The 24890-nt window shown below is 38.2% G+C and overlaps 1 protein-coding gene across 2 annotated transcripts in view; it reads right to left on the bottom strand.

The window, feature by feature from the left end:
- LOC128570682 (rho GTPase-activating protein 15-like) overlaps positions 1–23826 on the bottom strand; it is a 152329-nt gene extending 128503 nt beyond the window's left edge. The window contains exons 1-2 of one of the 2 annotated variants that reach the window (XM_053570063.1): positions 23483–23826; positions 9341–9402 (exon numbers count right to left, since the gene is read on the bottom strand). In XM_053570063.1, the coding sequence (XP_053426038.1) occupies positions 9341–9402 (62 nt within the window). In that variant the 5' untranslated portion in view covers positions 23483–23826. Of the gene's footprint in view, positions 1–9340; positions 9403–18276; positions 18388–23482 lie in introns of those variants that run through there. The other variant, XM_053570064.1, reaches the window with a different exon arrangement.
- Positions 23827–24890: the final 1064 nt, after the last annotated feature.

Raw genomic sequence — 24890 nt, 5'->3', positions numbered from 1 at the left:
CTTGCTTTGGCTTAATATTAACTTTAAAATAGTTGAATTCAACTTTTAAAATATTTACAGAAAGATTTCATTCGGGTCAATAGAAAACCCCACAAACATATTTTTTAAATGACCATTCAACAACTTTGTGTCATTTATTTCCATTTGTCTCTTAGAATCTAGGATCTTGATGAAAAGACAGCTTTGATTCAGCAAGGTTAGTGTTTGCAAGAATTAGGTTGCTCTTACACGTCTGACGCTTTTTTAACGACGCGTCATTGTGTTATTATAAAAAAGAACAGGATAAACAGACACACAAGAAACACAATGTGTATTTTCCAACATAGGAATACAAACATCACGTTCTTGGATCCTCTTGTCTTTAAATGAAGAGTCAATTTTTCAATTAAATAATGAAAAGATGTAAAGAAGTAACACAGGAAGAAAATCATATAGGTGTTTTCTTCTGCCCTACTGCTCATTTCTCCTTTTAGGTACCGGTAGCTGCAAGGTGAACTGAAGGAGCCATAGCTTTCATATGCTACAGGTTGTAATATTACATGGCCCCAAATAGCAGAAAGAGAAACGTTAGAAAGACTGCTGGTCTAGTCTGGGCATCTTCTGTGAGCATCCTTATTTTATTATTTTAACCATATGTGATGAGAGAGTATGGAACACCCTCACACATGACGAATCCATATTTAACCTGCCTGTTACATTTCCCACTATATTTTTTATCTTTTGGCAAGGAGATACTATACCTTATTTGCGTCCTATCTATAGTAAGTCCTGGTTAAATGGTTTTGATTTGAATCTGTTTCAGATGTTGATCGTTTATAAACTTTCTGGCAAAACTTCTTCCTTAAAGTTGGAACTGGAACTGGTTAGAACTAACGTTGCATGAAATTCAATTATCTCATTGTTCTTGATTAGGACTTTGAACTGCTGTGAACTGTGTTCTTATTACGTGAACAGAAGAATGAGCTGGAGAGGGTAGGAACCACAGGTCTTGGAACTTTAGTAATATAAATTGCTTTGACACCTTAAATACAGTGCTATTTCTTTTTGTGTTCGTAAACTGTAAACATTATCTTTATCATATTAGAATAAAAGTGAAAGCATTTAAATCTATTGCTTGGAAAGAATGTCATTTCAAAATGAAGAATAAAATGCTGCTGACAACCTTTTAGATGTCCTTCTTTCATTTCATTTCCCCCCATGATTTCTTTTAAAATAATAACTAGCATAAGTTATTTTGAGTTCCTACTGTAAATTTGATCATTTAGCATAGGTTTAACTTCGCAATCAAAAAATGATAAGGTACGAATAATGTCCTTATTTACTAATGGACGAAAATGAGGATCAGAGAGTTTAGGTGATGTACTTAAGGTCATACCTTTATATTTATAGTTAAACCCAGTCTTTCTGACTCCAAAACTTATAATCTGTTCATTACTTTTTTAAAGGGTGAAGCAGTACTACCTTAGTTAAGGATATTGTCAATGTCAAATTTCAACATAGTTTGGGTTGAAATCATTAAATCATAAAAGTTAGTGTGCACAGCCTGTGACAAAATATCAGCCATCTGAATTCTGTCATTAGCTAATTTACCTTATTCTTATTAGAAAATTAGGGGAAAGACTCACCACTCCCAAGCTCTCTTCCCTTAGAATTAGCACTGTTTCAAGGAGTAGGACCACGTACCGTTTTATTCCTCATAAGAAATCAGAAGTAGGTGTATGTTCCTAACTGGGTGGAACCTGTCTCTTTCCTACAAGGGATTATTCTGGTCTCGGTAAGGAACAAATCATCTGTATTCGGTAAGGATCATAAAACCAGAAAGGGAGTCAAGAGCCTGTAGTCTAGGAGTAGCTGAGACTTCATCTAATGGGAACAACTTTTAACCTATGACTCAAGTCTGACCCTTCCTCTCTGAACAAAATACTCTAGCAGCTTGATCATTGTCCATACAATATCTGTTCAGTCCATTCCTCATTCTGATATGTTTGACTAATTGTGATGGAATAGTTCTTAGGATCTCAGCGGAATGGCCTTTTCACTCAGTTACTTAACACAGTGAGACACTGTCATCCCTGGAGAGAACATGGGAAGAATCAGTTGGCAAGATTTTGCTCCAAGTGAAACCTTTAATATTTTCCATATGCAACCAAGTAACTATAGGTGACTGCTATTCAGTGTATTGGGTGACACCTCAGAAAGTGAGTAACTTCTGTAAGCTTAAAGGACTTAGCCAGGACAGGTGAGTCTAGCAGTTTTGGATAAAATTTTTCAAATAAACCTTTCTAAAATGAAGTTGTTTTTAGAATAATAAAAGTTCGTCTAATCCCCCAGTCTCCCTGCACCCACAAAGAGAGACACCATCTCTGGTCTTTTAGGTCCTTTCCAGGATGGGGCACAGTATCTGACCTTCAGTAGTTGATCATTAAAGGTTTTTTGAGTAAAAGTACAGGTATATATGGATTTTCAAATTTCAAAGGGTCATGCATCAAGATTTTTCCTGCTCTGTGTTGACTATTGTTTACCAACAAAGACAAAGAAAAAAAGAGAAAAAAAGTTAAATTTCCCTTCTTTGTTCTTTACTATTTTAATACAGCACTGCTAGCATTCCTTTTTTCCCTAAATTATTTAACCCTGAACATTTAGGCTATTTTTCCAATATATAATTCTAGTGGCTCATCCCTGAGCTTCTTCCAAGGGTCTTCCTATGTCTCATACCTACACAAATACTATGAGCTTGCTTTGGGCCCCATGGTGTGCCACACATGGCGCCTGGTATTCTATATGAATCATGTAATTTAATCACTAAACCAGTCATAAGTACCTGCTAAACATTTACAACATGCTAAACACAATTCTCAGGGCTTAAAATATTAAGGAAAATAAGAGATACATAAAAAACTTTACCTCTAACTATAGAAAGATGGGAAATAATCATGGAAAGAAATAATCCTCCAAATAATTTCAGTAGGTGGGCTTAACCTCATATTATGGATGAGAAAACTGAAGCATAGGGATGTTGCATTCTCACCAAGGGCAAAAAAGTCATAAAGATGGGGTTCAACCACCAAGCCTCCTAGACCCTGAGGCCCCTGCTCATTCCAGCCTCCCCAGAGAAGGTGGCATGCAGCCCACCCTTCAGTTGTGCTCAGCTTGCCTGTGTGGGGCCTCAATGTAGGAGCTAAGAGAGGGAGTCACAGAACTGTTTCCAAAGAATTGCCAGACCTTCTTTCTCCCTTGGAGCAAAGTCACTCTTAGCTTGACCTGGATTGTCCCCTGGTGTTGCCCTGCAAACCCTTTATCCCCGCCTGCCATCCATTCCATACCCAGTCAGGTCCGCACATTTCATCACAACTTGGAGAGCATTCTTTTCTATTTTTTCACAGGAAGAGATAAAAATCAAGCTGTGAGATAGATGTAAGGGGTAAATAAGACATACGGTTCAAAAAATATCTAATTTTAGTAAATCCAAAGTCCCATGAATAAGCGAGGCAGTCCCCGGTCTCCAGACAGATTTATAGGAAATCAGGTAAAGGATTAATCCTAGTGACTCAGGGCAGGAAACAGATACCAGGACAAGAAATTCAGGTGTTTATTTTATTAATATTTTGACACACAGAAAAAAATCGCATCTCAGAGGGGAGAAAGGTACTGACTACAATTAGGAAGGGGGGAGAACTAAATTTGTATTAGGGCAATTATATACAATTTATGCAATCAGTGGGGCATTTATCCAAGTGAAACCCTTCACAAAACTTTCCTAAAAACAGATCTTGAGTTGTGAAGTTGCAAAATGCCAAAAAGAAAACCAAACTAAACTGAAAACAAATACAAAAAGCACCTATAAAACAATAACCAAAAACTCAGTGTGGACATCAGCTTGACATTCTACACAATGAACACCGGATGGCAGCACATAATAACAGCAACTTTGTCACTGCTCGTCTGGAAGAAAGCTTGATGGAAAACCGCCCTTAAATTTTTCATTGCCATTCTAAGAATCTGTTAGCTTCAGCTCTAGGTTTAACACATTTGCTTGCTCTAAACACCAAAGCTTTATATTCTACACTCACTTCTCTTATGCCTTCTTGAGGTAACAACACATTGACAAACCAAAAAAGCCAGAGGAAAACACACATGTGATTACTTTGCAAATTTTAGCCTCCCCTATTTGGGCCATCTGCCTTTTTTACCTGACTTGGTCATGCTGGATTTGATTTGATTCTGCACCAGTGATGGAAGTGAAAGTGATTTACTCTAGTGTCTCTGACTGATTTACTGCAAAATCACTCTGACACTGTTAAATGTTCAGACTTGTTCTCAAACTGGTAGGTCTAGGAATGTATTTTCTCTCTCACATTCTAAGCTTCTTATGATTTATGACTGCTAAAAGGTGTGTTAAAGAGACAGTGAAGTATAAAGGACACACATTTCTGTCAGTGTTGCAAGAAATTGAGAAAGACAGATATAGCCATGAAGCATTTATTATGATCCTGAGCAGAAAATACTAAAGAAAAGATATGTTTGCATTAGGCAGGCACCTTAGTATCACAGGAAGTCCATTCTAAATAACAATTGTTCAAGCAAACAAAGTTTAGGATGAAAGCAGGCACTAGCAGACATAACCACTACACTGCCCTGTTCTGCGTTTTTTTTAATACCCATATTTATGTCCATGTCTTCACTCCCAAGTATTTCTTTCTGAGCAAGAGAACAGAGGAAGAATCTACATGTAATAAGAAGTATGACATACAAAGGAGCCGGCTAAGGAGAAGGACTGACTGGGTGCATGGGGAGAGGCTAGCAGAGCATGTTGAAATAGTGCATTGAAATTAACTTTACTAGGGGCTTGTAGAATTTTAGAGAGGACAGGGTTACTCACAGTTTGGGGGATGGACATCTTTAAATAAATTCCTAAACTTAATCAGAAAAACTGACGTAGATTTTTGATGTTCAAAATTAAAATTGAAGTTGAATGCTGAATATATTCCTTTTTTTTTTTTTTTTTGAGATAGAGTCTCACTATGTCATCCTTGGTAGAGTGCTGTGGCATCACAGCTCACAGCGACCTCACACTCTTGGGCTTAAGTGATTCTCTTACCTCAGACTCCCAAGTAACTGGGACTACAGGTGCCCACCACAGCACCCGGCTATTTTTTGTTGCAGTTGTCAAGGTTGTTTAGCTGGCCTGGGCTTTGTTCGAACCTGCCAGCCTTGGTGTATGTGACTGGCATTGTAACCACTGTGCTATGGGTGCAGAGCCGAATCTTGAATATGTCCTGCTTTTAAATCTACCAGTGTGTCACCAAGGAAATGTGTACAACCTCATTCCAAAATAAGCCTAAATGTATGATCTTTTTTGAATGTAAGATACAGCCAAGGAATTCATCTTCCTTGTAGCCTCTCCTGTTCATACTTAGGGATCAGTCAGAATTTCCTTAGATAGAAATAGAAATAATTAAATACGAATAAAAGAGAAAACAAGAAGGAGGAAAATGGAAGATAAGAAAACAGCACAAAGTACAGATAATCTAGAATGGATTTATGAGCAGAAAACGTTGTAGAAATTAATAAAATGATATTTATTAAGTGAAAATTGAAGTCTTTAGTACAGTTGATGTCCTGAGATAAAAAGATAATTTTTAGTCCTTGACTTCAAACAGATGAAAGCAAAAGATAAAAAACAAACATATTTCAATCAGAAGGCAGGACTAAATTCTGTCATACTAAGTCTGCATAAAATAGGAGAAAGGAGAGGTTAATACAGGTGACCAAGACTCCATTTGTACAATACTAAGTAATAATAGAGTTTACATTGTATTAATAATTATTACTTAAAACTTGTAAAACATTTAGCCAAGTTCTTGACAGAGTAAGCATCTATTAATATTGCCTATTAACTCATTAAAATTTATAAAAAGATATAAAGATTGTTGAGAAATGTTACAAAGCCTATCAAAGGAAATTTTACATAAAAATACAAATTATACCAAGTATGGTATATTATTAGTTGCTAAATTATAAATGTGATTAAAACAAGATTAAATCATGTGATCAAAACATGATTTTTAAAGTTATAAGTAAACAACATTTTTGGTGTTAGTGATGAAAGTGTAAAGCAGTATGGGAATACAAAATACGAGTCATAAAAAAACGGTCATGTAATTTGATCAAGTAGTCCAAGTTTAGCATTGATCTCTAGAAAATATAAAATAATAATTGATAAGCAGTAGGAGGGTTCACTGTAATTATAAGTATTAGCATAAAACTGAACTCAACTTAAAAATCAAATTTTAAAGGACAGTAGAAATGATTCGGTATATTACAGACCATCAACACGGTAGGATAGCATATGTTATTATCTTGTTGATTATACATACAATATTCAATATGTGAAGTATTTACAATAAAAACAAACAAACAAAAACCACCATAAACTTGTAGGAGATATTTCCAATATCAAAATTTGTCAAAATGTTATCAGAAATATATTAAGAGTTTCCTCAATTTATAAAAAAAGGAAAAACCTCAATAGAAAATAATCAAAGTTTATAAATAGGCAATTCTTAGAATGCAGAATCTGAATGACTCTAAACAGACAAAGTTGTTCAACTGCAATACCAGTCAGCAGAATACAAATAAAAGTGACATTGAGGTAACATTCTATGGCCACCAATTTAGTGAAGTAAGAGAGTAAGATAATGCCGTATGCTGATGAGATTATGGGAAATGAGATCCCTTCTGCACTGCAGAGCAGTTATGTGAACAGGGGCACTCATTCAGGAGAAAGTCTGGCAGTGGTATTCAGTGGATTTACAAATGTACATAACTTAACACCAAGCGATCTGTGCTCCTGGCTATATTACCCTGAGAGTTCCTAACAGGTTAAAAGGACACATATGTGTGATTCATTGAAATGTTGTCTTGGATGGAATGAGTTAGAGGAAGTTTAGGGTTTGTACCTGAGGGACTGGGTAAGTAAAATTTAGTATATAGTCATGTGTCACTTCATGACATTTGGAGAAATGTGTCTAAGCTTAGGTACTTTTATCATTGTATGAAAACCATTGACTGTCCTTATACAAACCTAGATGGTATAGCCCACTACACACCTAGGCTGTGCTATAGCCTATGGCTTCTGGGTTACAAACCTGTACAGTCTGAATATTGTAGACAACTGTAAGACAATGGTAAGTGTGTTTAGATCTGTACCCAAACATAGACAAGGAACAGTAAAAATCAATATTATAATCTTATGAGATCACCGTCATATATGCAGGTCATCATTAACCACAGTGTCTTTGCACAGGGTGCAAAGGGCAGTAATTGGGAAAAATGACCTAGCTTTGAATACATTCGTATACTGTATGACAATGCCTCAGTCAAACACAGACCATATATAGATGTTGGTCCTATACGATCACAATGGAGCTGAAAAATCCCCGTCATCTAGTGACATCCTGATCATTGTAACATCATTGTACAATGTTTTACCTTTTCCATGTTTAGATATGTTTAGATACACGCACACACACAAATTATGTTAAGATTGTCTACAGTGCTCAGTGTAGTAACATGGTAAATGTGTAGCCTGGGAGTGAGCGACAGCCTAGGTGTGTAATAGGCCATACCACGTATGTTTGTGTAAATACACTCTATGAAGTTTGCACAATGACAAAATCACCTAATGACTTATTTTCCCCATGGTTAAGAAACACAGGTCTGTCTAGCACCATAGAAAGATGTCCAAACACTAACGTTGAATGAAAGTAGTAAGAACCATAATGTAATTTACTACACAAAAATGCTTATGCAATACAACACATTCACATACACACAACTACACACTACTTTTAAGGTGACACAGATATTCTGATACATACATATATATATGAAAGTGGATTTGATGAACACACATTAAATGCATTAAATTGGAGGTCTAAAGGGGATGGAAGTGAGGATTAGAAACAAAAAATAAAATAAAACCAGTTAGACATCATTCCCAGAGTAATGATAACACAAGGCCACAAACTCAATTCTGTATATCTATGGTGAAAATAAAAAAAGGAAAAAAAAAAAAAAGGAAAAACTAAAATTTGTATAACTTTAAGTGAGAAAAGCTGAAAGAATGCATAATAGTTTACAAATAGATTGAAATAATGAAACTGCCTGCAAATGTTTATATGAAATTAAACTGCAGCATGCAAATTGTACAACAACATATTAAAGTAAAAGCAAATAAAGCAAGTACACAATAGTATACAATGATCACAACTACCAAAAATCATATTCATGTGAGTGGGTTAGGGGAAGGGCCCTATTCTGGTCCTTTGCTTCCTCCTGGCCCTGCCTTCTCAGAGATGTTACAAAGTTTGCTATGGATCGGCAAGGATACTTTACATAACCCCCATGGTAGGGCATCATCTTGGTTTCTTGTAATATCCCTCCCCCCCACCCCCCACCCCCCATCTTCTTTGCACGAGGCTGGAGAGTAGGATTGACCAATGATGTTACCTCCTTTCTCCCATCAAGCCCCAGTGAAGGGTTGACGTGGGAAATGAGATTAAACCATGAGGATTTTTTTATCCATGCTGTTGGTGAGGTAAGAAAGGGTCCTGATTTACTTATCTAAAAATATAGTTCAACTACTTCATCCTTTAAACAATTGCTCCCCTAATTTACTGTAGGGATTTTTTTTTTCGTTTTTTTCTTTTTTAGACAGAGTCTTGCTCTGCTGCCCAGTCTGAAGCTGAAGTCTAGTGGCCCAATTATAGTTCACTATAGACTTAAACTCCTGGGCTCAAGAGACTGTCCTGATTTAGCCTCCAGAGTAGTTTGCACTACAGGCATATACCACCACTACTAGCTAATTTTTCTTTTTTTGTAGATACAGGGTCTCACTCTTGTTCAGGCTGCTCTCAAACTCCTGAGCTCAAGGAATCCTTCTGCCTTGAATCCTTAAGTGCTAGAATTACAGGCATGAGACACTCACTGCACCCTCCAGGAAATTTTTATGTAATGAAAATAAGTCCTTTTACTCCAAAATCTGTTAATCCCAGAAATCAAGATCCATTGCCTTACTTCCTTTAATTTTTTTTAAAGAACTTATACTTTAAAAGGACAAGAAGCATTTCATATCTGTATGCTCTGTGTAATAATATGTACTGTTGTGCCTTTCTTCAAAAACTACAATTATATTAAAAATAATGTTGATCATAGTGGTAGCAAAAGGGACCAGTCTGTTATCATAGGGCCTTGCTTCCCAAACAATAGCAGTGATACAAGTTAAGGATACAGGAACTAGCATAGTTATATAAAAGTGGGTCAAAGAACTTTTTATTACCTTAGTTTCTTTCCTCCATCTGCAATTTTAGCTTTTTGAAGATAACCTTCTTTTTCAACCATCTGCAAGAAGAATGCATATGTTAAAACTGTGACAAACTCATATGCATTGTTAGTTTGAATGAATCTATGCTTTTCAAGAATCATTGCAGTGATGGACGTTTCCCGTCATAGAACTTCATTAATAATGCACAGATAGCTTATGGGAAGTGCCTGCAAGATCATAATCATTACAAGCCATTGAAGAGACAAAGACATATTGTGAAGAAGAACGTGAAGGATTTGTTGGACAGCAATACACCTTTACTCACTTTTCTTTCTGGGCATCGAAGGCTGTAGGTTAAAAAATAGACTGAAAATGGTAACACGAAGACAAATGTAATGCCTTCTTAATTTTACTTATTGTTCTTGGAAAAATTCTTCCTTTTTTAACATCCCCATATACCTGCTGAGGCTGAGTGTACGGGTGTGGGTCAAATTCAATGGGACCATATAACTTGGCCAGTTGGGTCATGGAAGGGCATTTAAAACACAACAATTCACGTGTCACAAGCAGTTTTCAAGACACTGTTGCAGCACTGCCTCACTGCCTTCTTCCATGATGTGGGATTACTTCTTTTTCCTATTTGTATGTAATATACTGGCTTTCAATGCTAATACAATTGCAACTTTCTTTCTTTCTTTTTTTTGAGACAGAGTCTCACTGTGTCGCCCTCAGTACAGTGCTGTGGTGTCACAGCTCATAGCAACCTCTAAATCTTGGACTTAAGCGATTCTCTTGCCTCGACCTTCCGAGTAGGGCCTACAGGTGCCCGCCACCACACCTGGCTATTTTTTGGTTGCAGTTGTCATTGTTGTTTAGCAGGTTGGAGCCTGGCTTGAACCCGCCAGCCTTGGTGTATGTGAGCTATGGGTGCTGAGCCACAAGTGCGACTTTCTTAGCGGAAATTCAATAATTCATTATAAATTCACAGAGGGGTTTGTGGCATTCTGGATAAAATAAATGCATGATGCAAATTGTAATGTGTTGATTCCCAGCAAAGTCTAAACTAGGTGTTCAATTACTTCCCCCCCTTTGGTAAACTCTTTATGCGCACACCAGCTCTCTCTCTATATATGTGTGTGTGTGTGCGCGCGCGCGTGCGCATGCACGCGCACACATATGTATATCTTCATGTTTCATTGAGATAAAAAGGATTATATTATGTACTACACCAAATGAAACTTTCTTTTTTTTTAATTATTATTATTTTTTTATTGTTGGGGATTCATTGAGGGTACAATAAGCCAGGGATCACTGGGAACCACAAAGGCTGTCCACTGCAGGGATCACTGGGAACCATAAAGGCTGTCCACTGCAGGGATCACTGGGACCCACTAAAGCTGTCTCCTGCAGGGATCACTGGGAACTGTTAAAGGCTGTCGACTGCAGGGATCACTGAGAACCACAAAGGCTGTCCACTGCAGGGATCACTGGGAACTGTTAAAGGCTGTCTAATGCAGGGAAAAGTGAATTCTGGAGGATGAAGGCCCAGAGCATGAAGACTGGTTAAGGGGTCTGGGTGGAGAATTTAGGGAAATACTACAATCTAGGTACCAACATACTACAAACACATTCCCCTAAATAATTGTTTATATCTGCCCTTGGAAAATATTACTGTTATTATTTCCAATTCTGGAACAACCATCCAATGTTTCAGAGCCCCTAGGAGTAATGCTGGAATATGGATCAAAGCACTTTGATGTGAGGGCCAACATTTCACCATTGCACTGTACTAGAAGGAGGGAAGTAAGAAAAGTTGGAGAAAGCTGTACAAGTACCGGGAGTAAATCATTCTGTTTATTAGATGTTACTGTAAGTGTTATCGAACAGGAGAAATTTCTTATTTTTTACCTCCCTGTTCTTTAGCTTTCATGCTTCACGGCAACTTGAATTGGCATTCTTCATACTGGAGATCAGATTCCTAATGTTTTTAATTGAAAATATTACTCAGATAATTATCCATTTACATGAAACTGTAAGGACTAATATAGGGAGATGCCACAGGTTATTTTAGTCTCCTGTTGCTGCTGATATACACGACCACGTACTTGGTGGCTTAAATCATCAGAAATTTATTATCTGAAATTTCCAGAGAACATTGATCTAAGGTGGGTTTTGCTAGACTAAAATTAAAGGGATGGCGTGATTGCCTTCTTTCTGTGCACTTTAGGGGAAAATCCGTGTCCTTACTCTTTCTGGCTTTGAAGGCCACCCGCATTCCTGGGATTGTGGTCTCTGCCAGCCACTGGATCACTCCAGCCTCTACTTCATCCTCACATCCATTTCTCTTACTTTTCTACCTCCTTTCTTTCCCTTATAAAAACCTTGTGCTTACACTGGACCCACCTGAATGATGCAGGATAATCTCCCCATTGAAAGATCCTTAACTTAATCACATCTGCCAACTCCCTTTTGCCATCCCAGGGAACATATTCACAGGTTCCAGGGATTAGAACATGGCACTTGGGGGGACCATTTTTCGGCTTGTCACACCTGGTCCCCCTCAATGATGATAACTTTGCACGATTATAGTGCAATGTCTCAGCCTATTGAATTTGATGCAGTGCACCAATCTTTGATTTCTCCTATCAGGTGTACAGATGTGTCCTATCCACTCCCAAAGTCAGTACATTAAACACGATGCTACCTCATGTTGCTCATTTATAACCAACCACACCACCCTCCTTCCTGATCTTTCCCTCATTTCTAACCCCTGAATCACTCACTTGTTATTTATTCTAAACTTTTTTTCCATTCCAAAAATATTATATAGATAAAATCACATATGGTATAACCTTGCAACCTTTGGGTTTAACCTTTTTCATTAAGCATAATTCCTGAGAGAAGCATCCAAATAGTTATTTGTGTCAACACTTCTTCTCTTCTCACTGCTAAGCTTTGGTAACTAGCACATACCGCACACTTTTTAACCAGTCACACAGAGAAGGATATCTGAAGCTTTTACTCTGGGGTTATTATAAAGGAAACTGCTATGAATATCCAGGTTTCCTTGTAAATATACGTTTTCATTTTTCTAAGATAAATGCCAAGAGGAGAATTGTTACATTCTGTGGCTACATGTTTGGTGTACAAGAAACTGACAAACTGTCTTCTGTTACAGAATGGCTATACCATTCTGCATTCTTACCAACAATATGGGAGTGGCCCTGCTTCTCTGCATTCTTGGCAACATTTTGTGTTGTCACTTTTTTTTTATTTTAGCCATTCTGATAGGTGGGATGGGTATGTAGTGATATCTCATTTGGTTTTAATTTGGATTTTTCTAAAGGCTAATAGCATGGGCTGTATTTTTACATTCTTATTTGCTATCTGTATATCCTCTTCAGGGAAAACTCTTTTGATGTTTTCATTTTTAACTGGATTGTTTATGGCTTTTGTCCTTGTGTTTTAATGTTGAGGCTTAGGGATTCTTTACCTGTTTTGGATACTAGTCTTTTAGGTATGTGTTTGCAAATATTTTCTCCCTATATCGGTAGTTTGTTTCTTCCTATATCCACATCTATATCAGGACTTTTATAGAGCAAAAGGTTTCAATTTTAATGAGGTCTGATTTATAAAAAGTTTCTTTTGATTCATTGTGCTTTTGTTGTCCAGACTAAAAACTCTTTGATTGGACCTAGATCCTAAAGATTTTCTCTTAGTGTTTCTTTTATAAACCTCTTAAAGGGTTTATATTTTGTTTTTTAAATGGAAGTGTCAATATATGACCCCTTCCATAGCATTTTATCATTTAACTCTTGCATAGAGTGTGACACTTGGGTGGGGCTTTATTATGCTGCCTATGGATGTCCAATTACTTTGACTGCATTTGTATTAAAGTTTCTCTATCCTTCACTGATTTGCTTTGTACTGATGTCAAAAATCTGTTGGCCATATGGTTTGGGGCTATTTCTAAGTTCTCTCTTCTATTCCTTTGATCTATGCCTCAATCCCCCTCTCATACAGCACTGACTGTAATACTGTAAGCCTAAATATCGAGTAAAATAATCCCTCCCACTTTCAATTTTGTCAGAATGATTTTACTTATTCTAGGACCTATACTTTTTCATACACATTTTAGAAAAAGCCTATCCATGCTTACATTATAATAAAACTTGGGATTCAGATAGTTATTGCAACTAAATCTGTTTCCATGTTGAGTCTTCCCAAGCATGAACACAATATGTCTCTCCGTTTGGATAAACACATTCCTTGAGCCTTTTTAATCAACATTTTGTAATAGTCAGCACACACACCCTGCACATTTTGTTTAATAGTGTACCTAAGAATTTTCTTATCTTTAGAGAGGTTGTAAATAGTACTATGTTTTTAATTTCAGTTTCCAATGTTTATTGCTAGTATATGGAAATGTGATGAATTTTTATGAGTTGACCATGTATCTTGAAATCTAGCTGAATTCATTTTTTAATTATAGAAGTTTTTCTATATTATTTTGATTTTTTTATTTCTCCCTTTCTCACCTGTGTGCATTACTACAGTAGCTAACACCTCCATACAACATGGAATAAAAGCGGTAAAAGTGAGTATCCTTGTCTACTCTTCAATCTCAAGGGAAAAGTGTTCAGTTTTCCCCAAACAAGAATGATGGTAGCTGTAGGTGTTTTATTGTTTCTCATTATTAAATTGAAATGTTCCCCCATTTCCTCGGTATCTTTAATGTGAAAGAGTATTTAATTTTCTTTATACTTTTTTTCTGCATCAACCAATAGGATTATATAACTGTTCATTAACTTGTTATGTGATGGACTTTTATTAACTTATCTCTTTCTTTTTTTGAAGAAGTATAATAAAATTTGTATCGTGATGAGAAGCTGTCAACTTAAACAGCAGCAAATGGAGAGAATAAGGACATTTCCTGTTATAATAAGTCTACATAACCTTCATAATATACTATGTAGTAGGCATTTTCAATATGTGACTGTCAGTCTAGAACTGCCAAATACTTTTTCATTTAACCTAATACAACTGCATACCTACTAAAAAGAAATGCATTAAGAAAGCATGAAAACTTTGTTTGTTGAAAAAACAAAACCTGACGGGAAGGAATATAGAAATTATGAAGTTATGCAGAACACTTAATGTAATTAAGTATATGTTCATATCTTTATAGGAATATAAAACCCAATCATTTGCAGAATGGACTCAGATTGCTGAAATACTATATATACTTTAGACCTCTACATAAGCATTTTAGACCTACTTTTTGATCCACTATTCCCACTTGTAGGTATGTACTCAAAGGAAATGACTTCTATTTATACAAAATAAGTTATGAATACTTTTCTGCAGTGGTAACTGCATACCAGTAAGACCAAAACAAACATAAATCAAGCAATGGAGTGTTCTCAAAGCTGTGATGTTTGAAGACTACAAACTGCTAATTCTATATAGAATGGGTTTTGTTGTTACATGAAATTCAAGTTGACGCATAAATTGAGATATATAGAGATCAAATTAAATGATTGCTCCACAGCCAAGGAATAAATAGACAACCTACCAAAAGAGGAAAAATATGCACATGCTGTTCATCTGATACAGAGCAGATGACCAGAATCTACAAAGAACTCAAGCAAATAAGCAAGGGAGAAATCAAAAAACTCCATCAAAAAAAAGGGCAAAAGACTTGAGCAGAAAGATTTCAATTGAAGATAGGTTAATGGTCAAGAAACACATGAAAAAAGGCTCATTTCTCTAATCATCAGGTAGTTGCAAATAAAAACCACAGGGAGATTATTACCTAATTCTAGGGAGAATGGTTTATAATTAGATGAATCAGAAATGAAAAGGGTAACATTGCAGAAATACATACTGCAAAAATAAACACCATCCATGAATACTAGATAAATCACTATGCACATAATGTAGAAAACAGACATTTTCAGACATACAGTTGGATGATGGTTTGCCTTGCTAACATATTCATGTTGATATGTTGAATTTCTTTTCAAACATATTATTTTAAAAATTATAAACATTTGTTTTTAAGTTCACAGAAACGAAATTATGTTCAAATTCTCAGGAATTTTGGACTAACCATAACATTGTCAGTTATATTTAAATTTTGATGGCAAGTTTGTTACCTCACTTGAGTGGGGCCTTCCCCTTCCCCTCAGTTCTGAGAGAATACAATATGTATAGTAAAACATTAATAATTTCAAAATTTTCATTAAAAAAATCATCCATGAATACTAGATAAATCGCTATGCACATAATCTAGAGAACAGAGAGAAAATAGAAAAGTTCCTAGAAACACACAACCTCCAACACTGAACCAGAAAGAAAGAAAACTGAGTAGACCAAAAAACAGAAAGAAAAGTGAGATTAAACCAGTAAGGAAAAATCTAGTCAAAAAAGAGAAGCCCTGCACAAGATATGTTCATAACTGAATTCTGTCAAACCTACAATGAATACCGGGCACATATAACGTAGAAATTACTCCATAATATTGAGAAAAAGGGAAACCTCCCCAACTCATTCTATGAAGCTAATGTTATAGTCATACAAAAGCCAGGGAAAGACACAATGATAACAAAAGAAAAGTAGAAACCAATATCCCTTATGAATACAGGTGCAAAAACCCTCAAAAAAAAAAAAAAAACAAAAACTAGCAGTCTGAATAAAACAGCATACTAAAAAAAAAAAAAAAATGAAGCGCCAAGATGACTTCATTCCATATGCAAAGGATAGCAAACAAGGCATGATAAAAACCCTGAACAAACTAGGCATAGAAAGAAAATATCTCAGAATTATAAAAGTCATATTTGGAAAACATACAACTAACATATTCAACGGAGAAAAGTTGAAAGCATTGCCCATAAGAACTGGAGTAAGACAAGGATTCCCACTATCACCACTCTTTTTTGACATAGTGCTAGAAGTCCTAGGCAAGATAAAAAAGAGGAGAATATTAAGGGTATCCAAACTGGTTAAGTGGACATCACTTTTTCCCAATGATATAATCTTGTACCTAGAAACCCCAAAGGTTCTGCCAAGAGTCTTCTGGAATTAATAAATAAATTAAGCAAAGTCTTAGGATAAGAAGCCAATATACATAAATTAATACCATTTCTATATAACAATGACAGTTAAGCCAGGAGTCAAATCAAAGACTAAGTAACATTCATAAAAACAAAAACAAAATAAAATAAGTAGGGATATACTTACACACAAGAGAGTTAAATTTCTCTAACATGGAAAACAATAAAACTCTGAACAAAAAAGTTGCAGAGGATATAAACAAATATCCTGACTTAGTAGAAACAATAATGTTAAAATATCAATACTACCTAAAGTGATTAATAAATGCAATGCAATCTCCATCAATTTGCCAAAGTCATAATTCACAGATAAAGAAAAAAAAATTTTATACTTTGTTTGGAGCCATAAAAGAGCCTGAATCTTAAGCAAAATAACAAATCTGTAGGACTCCCAGTGCCACACTTGCAGCCATACTATGAAACTATAGCCTTGTAGTTTAACAAAAACAGCATGGTATTTCTACAAAAATATGGAAATACACCAATGGAACAGAGGACCCAGATATAAAACCACCTACCTTCAACAAAGTTATCTTTGACAAAGCAGGCAATAACATACACTGGGGAAAAGAAGCCTTATTTAATAAATGGCTCTGGGAAAATTGGATTGTTACATGCACCAGAATGAAGTAGGACCACTAGTCCTCACCGCTCAAACTCAGGATATACAAAAGATTTATGGCACAAAATCATAAGTATTCTGGAGGAAAATGTAGAAAAAGCTCTTCTAAATATGATTCTAGGCAAAGAATTTAAGAAAAAGACCCCAAAGGCAATCATGACAAAACCAAAACTGGGATTTGTTTCAGCTAAAAAGCGTCTGCACTGCTACAGACACAATTAACAGATCAAAATAGACAACCAACAGAATGGAAGAAATAGTCACAAATGACACTTCCAATAAAGGACTAGTAACTAGAATTTACAAATAACTCAAGCAACCAACAGGAAAAGACAAACCATGTTATAAACAAGTGGGCAAAAAACGTGAAAAGACAATTCTCAAAATAAGAAAAAATGGTCAGTGTGTGTCACACTTTATGGGGGCAAGACATGATTGCAAGAGGGACTTTACCTAACAATTGCAATCAGTGTAACTGGCTTATTGTACCCTCAATGAATCCCCAACAATAAAAAAAAAAAAAAAGAAAAAATGGTCAATTTCATGACCTATTAGGGTAATGCAAATTAAATTCACAATGACATTATCACCTTACTCCAGTTACAATGGAATTTATTAAAATTCCCAAATCAATAGGTGCTGACATGGACACAGAGAGAAAGGCATTTTTGTATGCTGTTGGTTAGAGCACAAATTTGTAAAACTTCTGTGAAAATGAGAATGACGTTTTCTTAAAGAACTAAAAGTAGACCTACAATTTGACCCAGTAGTCCCACTACTAGTTATTTTCCCCAAAAGAAGAGAAATTATTTTACCAAAAAGATACCTGCATTTGAACGATTATTGCAGCACAATTCATTATTGCCAATATGTGGAAACAAACCAAGTGCTGACAAATTCATGAGTGGACTAATTAAATGTTGTATATGTATTCCATGGAGTACTACTCAACCACAAAAAATGATAAATTAATACCTTTTACAACAATCTGTATGGCACCAGAGACCATCCTTCTAAGTAAAATACCTCAAGAATGAAAAACAAACACCACATACAGTCACTATTAAATTGGAGCTAACTGATGAGCTCACATGTGCATAGAAGGAAGTAAAAGTATGTGGAAATCAACCAAGGGAAAGGGGTAGAGGGAAGGAGGCAAATGGACTAAGCCAACCTAGTGGGTACTATGAATACCATATGAGTGATGGGCATACCTATAGTCAGGACTGTAGCATCACAAAAATGATCCATGTAACATGAAATATTTTTACACCAGTAATACGTTGAAACAAAATAATCCATTCATTTTTGTGAAAATATAAAAAAATCTTCTAATCTATTTTCAGTCCATAAATACCCAGATGGGTTTTAAAAAGAATGAAGAAAGGGAGGCTCCATGATGATAGACTAGAGACATTTCTTCATCAGCTGATCTCAAATTGATGAGCGGAGTCTTTAGGTGCCTCCATCTGGATTGTCCTGTCCAGAAACAACATTGCAAAGGCACAGTGAGACAGAATGGAGCACCAGGAGCAAAACGTTAAGAAGGGTGAGAGGCACGCATGAAAAGCAGATGCAAAGGACTGCAGCAACCCAGGGAGAGAGAGAGCCTGCATGTGGAATCCCTGGGGGATCAATTTTGCAGGTGATTTCCCCACACCGCACCATGGCATTCTGTAGGAGTGGACTGGGAGTTGAACTGAACTCTGGGAGGGCCTGTCCATCCATGCCTGAAGACTGATACGAAACAAGCAGGAATATAGGTCCCACAGGACGTTCAGGTGCACAGAAGCTGGCCTTTTGTTCAAGGGTTGGAGAGAGTATATTCTGCCTCTTAGGGACAAAGCCAGAGGCCTGAACCCAGGCTATCATTTTACTGCCACTGGCTGGGCAGATCTGGTCCTGGAGCCTGTTCAGTGGGAGGCCTGGCAGCCTGGTCCCCATTGCCTAGGGAGACTGACAGGGCAGGTGTGGATAATGCTAAAACCTTGAGCTGGCTGACACCCAAGGGAGCCAAGCTTGGAGAAGCCTCACAGTATCCCATTATGTTAATGCTTCTGACTCCAGCAGTTGGAGCTACCCCAGGGCTGACTTCCTTGAACACATGGGCAGAGGTGAGCAGATTATGCCTACGACACCGCTCCATCTGTGGCTGCAGGGAACTGTTTGGATGGCAGAGTCTTCCCTGCCTCCCCACCTCATAGTCTGGCATAAGCTTCAAGAATTTGCCTCTACCACCCCCATGGGGATTCATCTCTCATACAGTTAGCTACCAAGCCCAGAATAACATCAATGAATCAGGAAAACAAGACTGGATCTCTTTGGCAACTAGCTGATAACATCCCACCTCTACCACATGCAGAATACAGAGTACTGGGTTTTCCCCCCCCCCTCTTAACCAAGAAGTGCCACGTATTGTCATTAGGAAGAAAAGGTTTTTTCTTTTTCTTTTGCTTTTCCTAATCCTGGAGCATTACTTACGGACCATGCAATACATGTATTTTTTGATTTTTTCCCTTTTTTTTTTTAACTTTTTTGTTTTTTTCTTTTTTTTAACTTTATACTATTTCTATTCTCTTCTCCATTTCTTTTTCTTTTGGTTTCTTTTTCTACTTTTCTAATCTTTCTCTCATAAATCCCTTAAGTAACAATCAAGATAATCTCTCTCTTTTGAGTGTGTTTTGTGTTTGGTTTTTTGGAAGACCATTTCTAAGGCCTCCATGGCAGTGTTGCAGCAATGATCTGGCTCATGGTGGCCTTCAACACCTGGATTTGGAAATCCCTGCTTTGACCTCCTGAGGAGTTGCAACAGCTGTTCCTCACTAAAGTTCATGTTTTTGTTGGTTTGTTTGTTTTTTCCATATTTGATGGAAGTAGGGTCTCACTCTGGATAAGGCTGGTCAGAATCATCTAACTTTGGGTAATACACCAGCCCTAGAGCCGCCAGATCACTGATAATTGCTGGTATGCTTCACTATGCATGGCCTGTTACAATTATCATCATTAGCTTTCTTCTTTTTATCTCTCATTTTCTCATTCTTTTACTCTCCTTCCTTTTCATTTTTTAATCCTTGTACCAAAAGACAACCTTTTTTTTTTTTTTTTTAGAGACAGAGTCTCACTGTACCGCCCTTGGTAGAGTGCCGTGGCGTCACACGGCTCACAGCAACCTCTAACTCTTGGGCTTACGCGATTCTCTTGCCTCAGCCTCCCGAGTAGCTGGGACTACAGGCGCCCGCCACAACGCCCAGCTATTTTTTTTTTGTTGTTGTTGTTGCAGTTTGGCCGGGGCCGGGTTTGAACCCGCCACCCTCGGCATATGGGGCCGGCGCCCTACTCACTGAGCCACAGGCGCCGCCCAAAAGACAACTTTAATCTCAAAGCACAGAAACAAAGAGGCTTCAGGACAACTAGGAAGTGCGAAAAGTTAAGTAGGGGAAGGAAATAACAAGAAGTAACAACACATGCAGAGGATCCAACAAATAAAAATTATATCAACTTGAAAAACTAGAATAGACCAATCCTGCAAGGGATTACCAAGCTGCTGTCAAAGATGAAAAGACAAAAAGAATTTAGATTATAGATGTCCAAAGTGATGAAGAGAATTAAAGGGCAAGTGGAAAGTCACCAAACAGAAATAAAGAAAACTGACCCAAGAAACAATCAAAAGACATGATGAAATTAGAAAAGAGTTCAAAGTATTGAAGGAGTCATTCAAGGAGTTTAAAATGCAACAGAAAATTTCAATAACAGCATAAACCTTGAAGAAGAAAGAATCTTAGAACTTGAAGACAAGGCTCTTGAGCTAACTCACTTACTTAATGAGGCAGAAAAGAGGAGAGTAAAGGTCAGGTGTGATGGCACACACCTGTAATCCTAGCACTCTGTGAGGCCAAGGAGGGTGGATTGCTTGAGCTCACAGGTTTGAGACCAGCCTGAGCCAGAGTGAGACCTCATCTCTAAAAATAGGCATTGTGGCGGGCGCCTGTAGTCCCAGCTACTTGGGAGGCTGAGGCAAGAGGATTGCATGAGCCCGAGAGTTTGAGGTTCCTATTAGCTATGACACCACGGCACTCTACCTCAGGTGACAAAGTGACAGTCTATCTCAAAAAACAAAACAAACAAATCCAAGAGAGTAAAAGAATAGCAATCTTAGAGAATTATGGGATTTTATAAAGTTTATAAACATACAAATTATAGGCACAGAAGACCTATTGGAGGATATCATAAATGAAAAATGTTTAAGTATTACCAAAGATTCAGAGAAAGTCCGTTGAGAAATATCAAAGCCCAGTTTATCTCAATTCAAACAGAGCATCTTCTAGACACATTGTAAAAAACTTGGCCAAAATGAAATAGAAAATTTTGAAGGCCACCAGGAATAAGCACCAGTTGACCTACAAGGACAATTCCATCAGAGTGACAGCAGATTTCTCAGCTGAAGAACAACAAGCTAGAATAGATAGGACTCTCATTTTCAATATACTCAAACACAACAACTCCCTGCCTAGGATTCTGTATTCTATGAAACTAAGTTCCATATTCAATGGATACATCGAATGTTTTCCTTGCAAGTAAACGTTGAAGAAATTTGCCACTATAAGACCACCTGTCCAGGAAGTATTCCAGAGTAATATTACACATCGAACATAACAATGTACCACAAGAAAAGACACACAGAAATTAAAGGTCATAGCCTAACTTCCTCAATGGTACAAGTGATAAATGTAGGTGGCAACCTTCACAAAAGACAAACACAAATCCATCATAGTCAAGCCATAGTGAATGGCTTGAATTACTCACTGATGAGACACAGACCAGATGACTGGATCAAAAGCACAAGCCAACTCTATGCTGTCCTCAGGTAACATATTTAACAGCTAAGGACAAAACAAGACTCAGGTTGAGGGATTAGAAATCAATATTTCAGGCAGATGGAAATCAAAAGAAAGCAGGGGTCACAATTTCAAGATAAACTGGGCTTCAAACCACAAAAGGTAAGGAATGATAAAAATAAAGTACTCTATTTTCTTGTCAAGGAAACAATACCAGAAGACATCTCAATCCTAAGTCTTTATGCACCCAAATTCATTAAATGTTTCCAGATTTACAAAATGAACTCTAACAAGTCTGAACAATATAATATCCTATAACAGCATAATTTCTGGGGACTGCACACCCTATTGACAGAACTGGACAGACCCTCCAAACACAAACTGAGCAAAGAAACAATCGACTTTAACATGACTCTACAAAACATACCACCCCGATATTACCAAATACACATTCTCCTCATTAGCTCATGAATAATTTTCCAAAACTGACCACATCCTAAGACACAAATCAAACCTCGCCTAATTTAAAAGAATAGAAATTATACCTTGTAGCTTACAGATTACTATGGAATCAAGGTCGAACTCATTTCCAACAAAACCTTTCATTCCCCAAATCATAAAAACTAAATGATCTTACGCGAAAGACAACTATTTCAAGGAGAAAACAAAGGAGAAAAATCATTAGATTTGTCTAACAAAATGATGATGAAAAACCTCTGGGATACTGAGAAAGCAGTCATAAGAGGGAAATTTATTGCATTACATGCCCACAGCCAATAATTTAAAAAGCACAAATCAACAATCTAATGCATCATTTCTAGGAACTGGAAAAGAAAGAGCTATCCAATCCCAAACCTAGCACAAGGAAAGAACCAAAATCAGAGCAGAAGAAAATGAAATTGAGAACAAAAGAACCATTCAGGAGATTAAGAAAACAAAGAGTTGGTTCCTTAAAATAAATAAAATTGATAAAAATAAAAAAATTGATAAAACTTTGGCTAGTCTAGAAACAGAAAAGTAAGCTCTCTAATAACCTCACTGAGAAATGAAAGAGGGAAAATAACAATAGATGTCGCAGAAATACAAGCGATTATCTCTGATTGCTACAAAAATTGCTATGCCCAGAAATTTAACATTGTGGAGGAAATGGACTAATACCTGGAATCATACTACCTACCTAGACTTAACCAGGAAGAATTAGAACTCTTGAACAGACCTATATCAAGCACAGTAATCGCAAAAATAAAGTAGCTTCTAATAACGACAACAAAAAGTCCTGGACCAGATGATTTTACACCAGAATTTAAACAAACATTCAAAGAAGAGCTCATACCTATGCTGCAGAATCCATTCAAAAACATTGAGAAGGAAAGAACACTCCCAATTCATCCTCTGGAGCAAATATCTTCCTGATACCAAAACCATAAAAAGGACCCATTAAGAAAAACACACGCACACCCCCCAATTTCACTAATGAATACAATCCAACTATACTCAAAATCCTAGCAAATAGAATACAGGTGTGGGACAGCGTCAGCGCCCGGCGCGCTGCGGCGGGTGTCAACGGTCCCCACATCAGTCTCACCTCACCGGCTGCCGTGGTGACAACCGCTGCGGCTCCCCGGTGCCTCGCCGCCTCGGCCTCCAGCAGCCCCGCGTCGCAGCCAAGTCTCCGCCTCCGTCAGCCGCCGCCAGCCCGATTGCGCGCCACGTGACCGCGTCACGTTACCCAGCGCTGTGAGCTGTGCGTCTGGGACCCGTCCAGCCGGTCTGACCGCGCGCGACGACCGTTCCTGGCGCAGCATCCATCCCCCGCGCCACGCGCTGCCGGGCCCGATAGTTTGGCCTCCTCCTTCCGGTGGACCTTCAGTTCCCGAGCCCTCCCGCGAAGCCTCAGCTGGCTGCGCCGGACCCTCCAGCCTCCGCCGCGCCTCGTCCAGATAGGCGGCCTGGGTCAGCGGCTGCAGTCACTTGACCTGCTGTAGCCGTCCGCCTCGGCCTCCCGCAGGGCCTGGCTCAGGTCGCGCAGCCGCCACACCAGGCACAGTACCGCGAGCACACGCGCGCGCACTTCCCCTAAGCTGGGCCTGGCGTGAGTGCGCTGCAGCACCCGGCAGGCTGGTCGCGGGGTCCCGAACACCGCCTCCAGCCACTGCCGGTCGCGCAGTCTCTGGAGGACCACGTTGGCGTCGGTCCCCGGGAAGGGCCGGCACTGGGGCGGCGGCGAACACCGCCTCCTGGCCCAGGGCCACTGTGGAGCCCCTGCTGTCCTGAGGCGCCTCGGCCGTCCGACGTGCGCGGGGACGCCGTCTTCCAGCGCCGGGTCACGTGACGCGGTCACGTTGTGCGCAGTCGGGCAGGCGGCGGCTGACGGAGGCGGAGAGTTGGCCGGGACGCGGGGCTGCTGGAGGCAAAGGCGGCGAGGAACGGGGGAGCCGCAGCGGTTGTCACCACGGCAGCCGGTGAGGTGAGACTGACGAGGGGATCCTTGTCACCCGCCGCAGCGTGCTCGGGCGCTGGCGCCGTCCCACACCTGTATTCTATTTGCTAGAATTTTGAGTATTGTTGGATTATGGGGGCAAGACATGATTGCAAGAGGGACTTTACCTAACAATTGCAATCAGTGTAACTGGCTTATTGTACCCTCAATGAATCCCCTACAAAAAAAAAAAAAGGAAAAAAAAATAATTAGAAGAGATAGAAGCAAGATGCAGGTTATGTAAGGCCATAAATTTTATAATTTATTTTTTACCAAAACAAATTCATTATAACTACTAGTTGATTACATCACCATTTGGGTTAAATTGGCATATTTAATACACATTCTACCAAACTCTCTTTGTGTATTATATATACCTGTATATGTGTCCCCTAACCAGGGCCTAAAAAAATATTAGCACTGCCAAAATATAATTTGTTAAGAGCACATTGTAACTGCTTTGAGTGAAGCTGTAGAGAAAACTGAGTGTTGCTAGTGATTGAATCATATTATC

This window comes from Nycticebus coucang, chromosome 18 (genome assembly GCF_027406575.1).
Source record: "Nycticebus coucang isolate mNycCou1 chromosome 18, mNycCou1.pri, whole genome shotgun sequence".
NCBI lineage: Eukaryota > Metazoa > Chordata > Mammalia > Primates > Lorisidae > Nycticebus > Nycticebus coucang.
The sequence above is the reverse complement of the archived record's forward strand: the minus strand, read 5'-3'. Positions and strand labels throughout refer to the sequence as shown.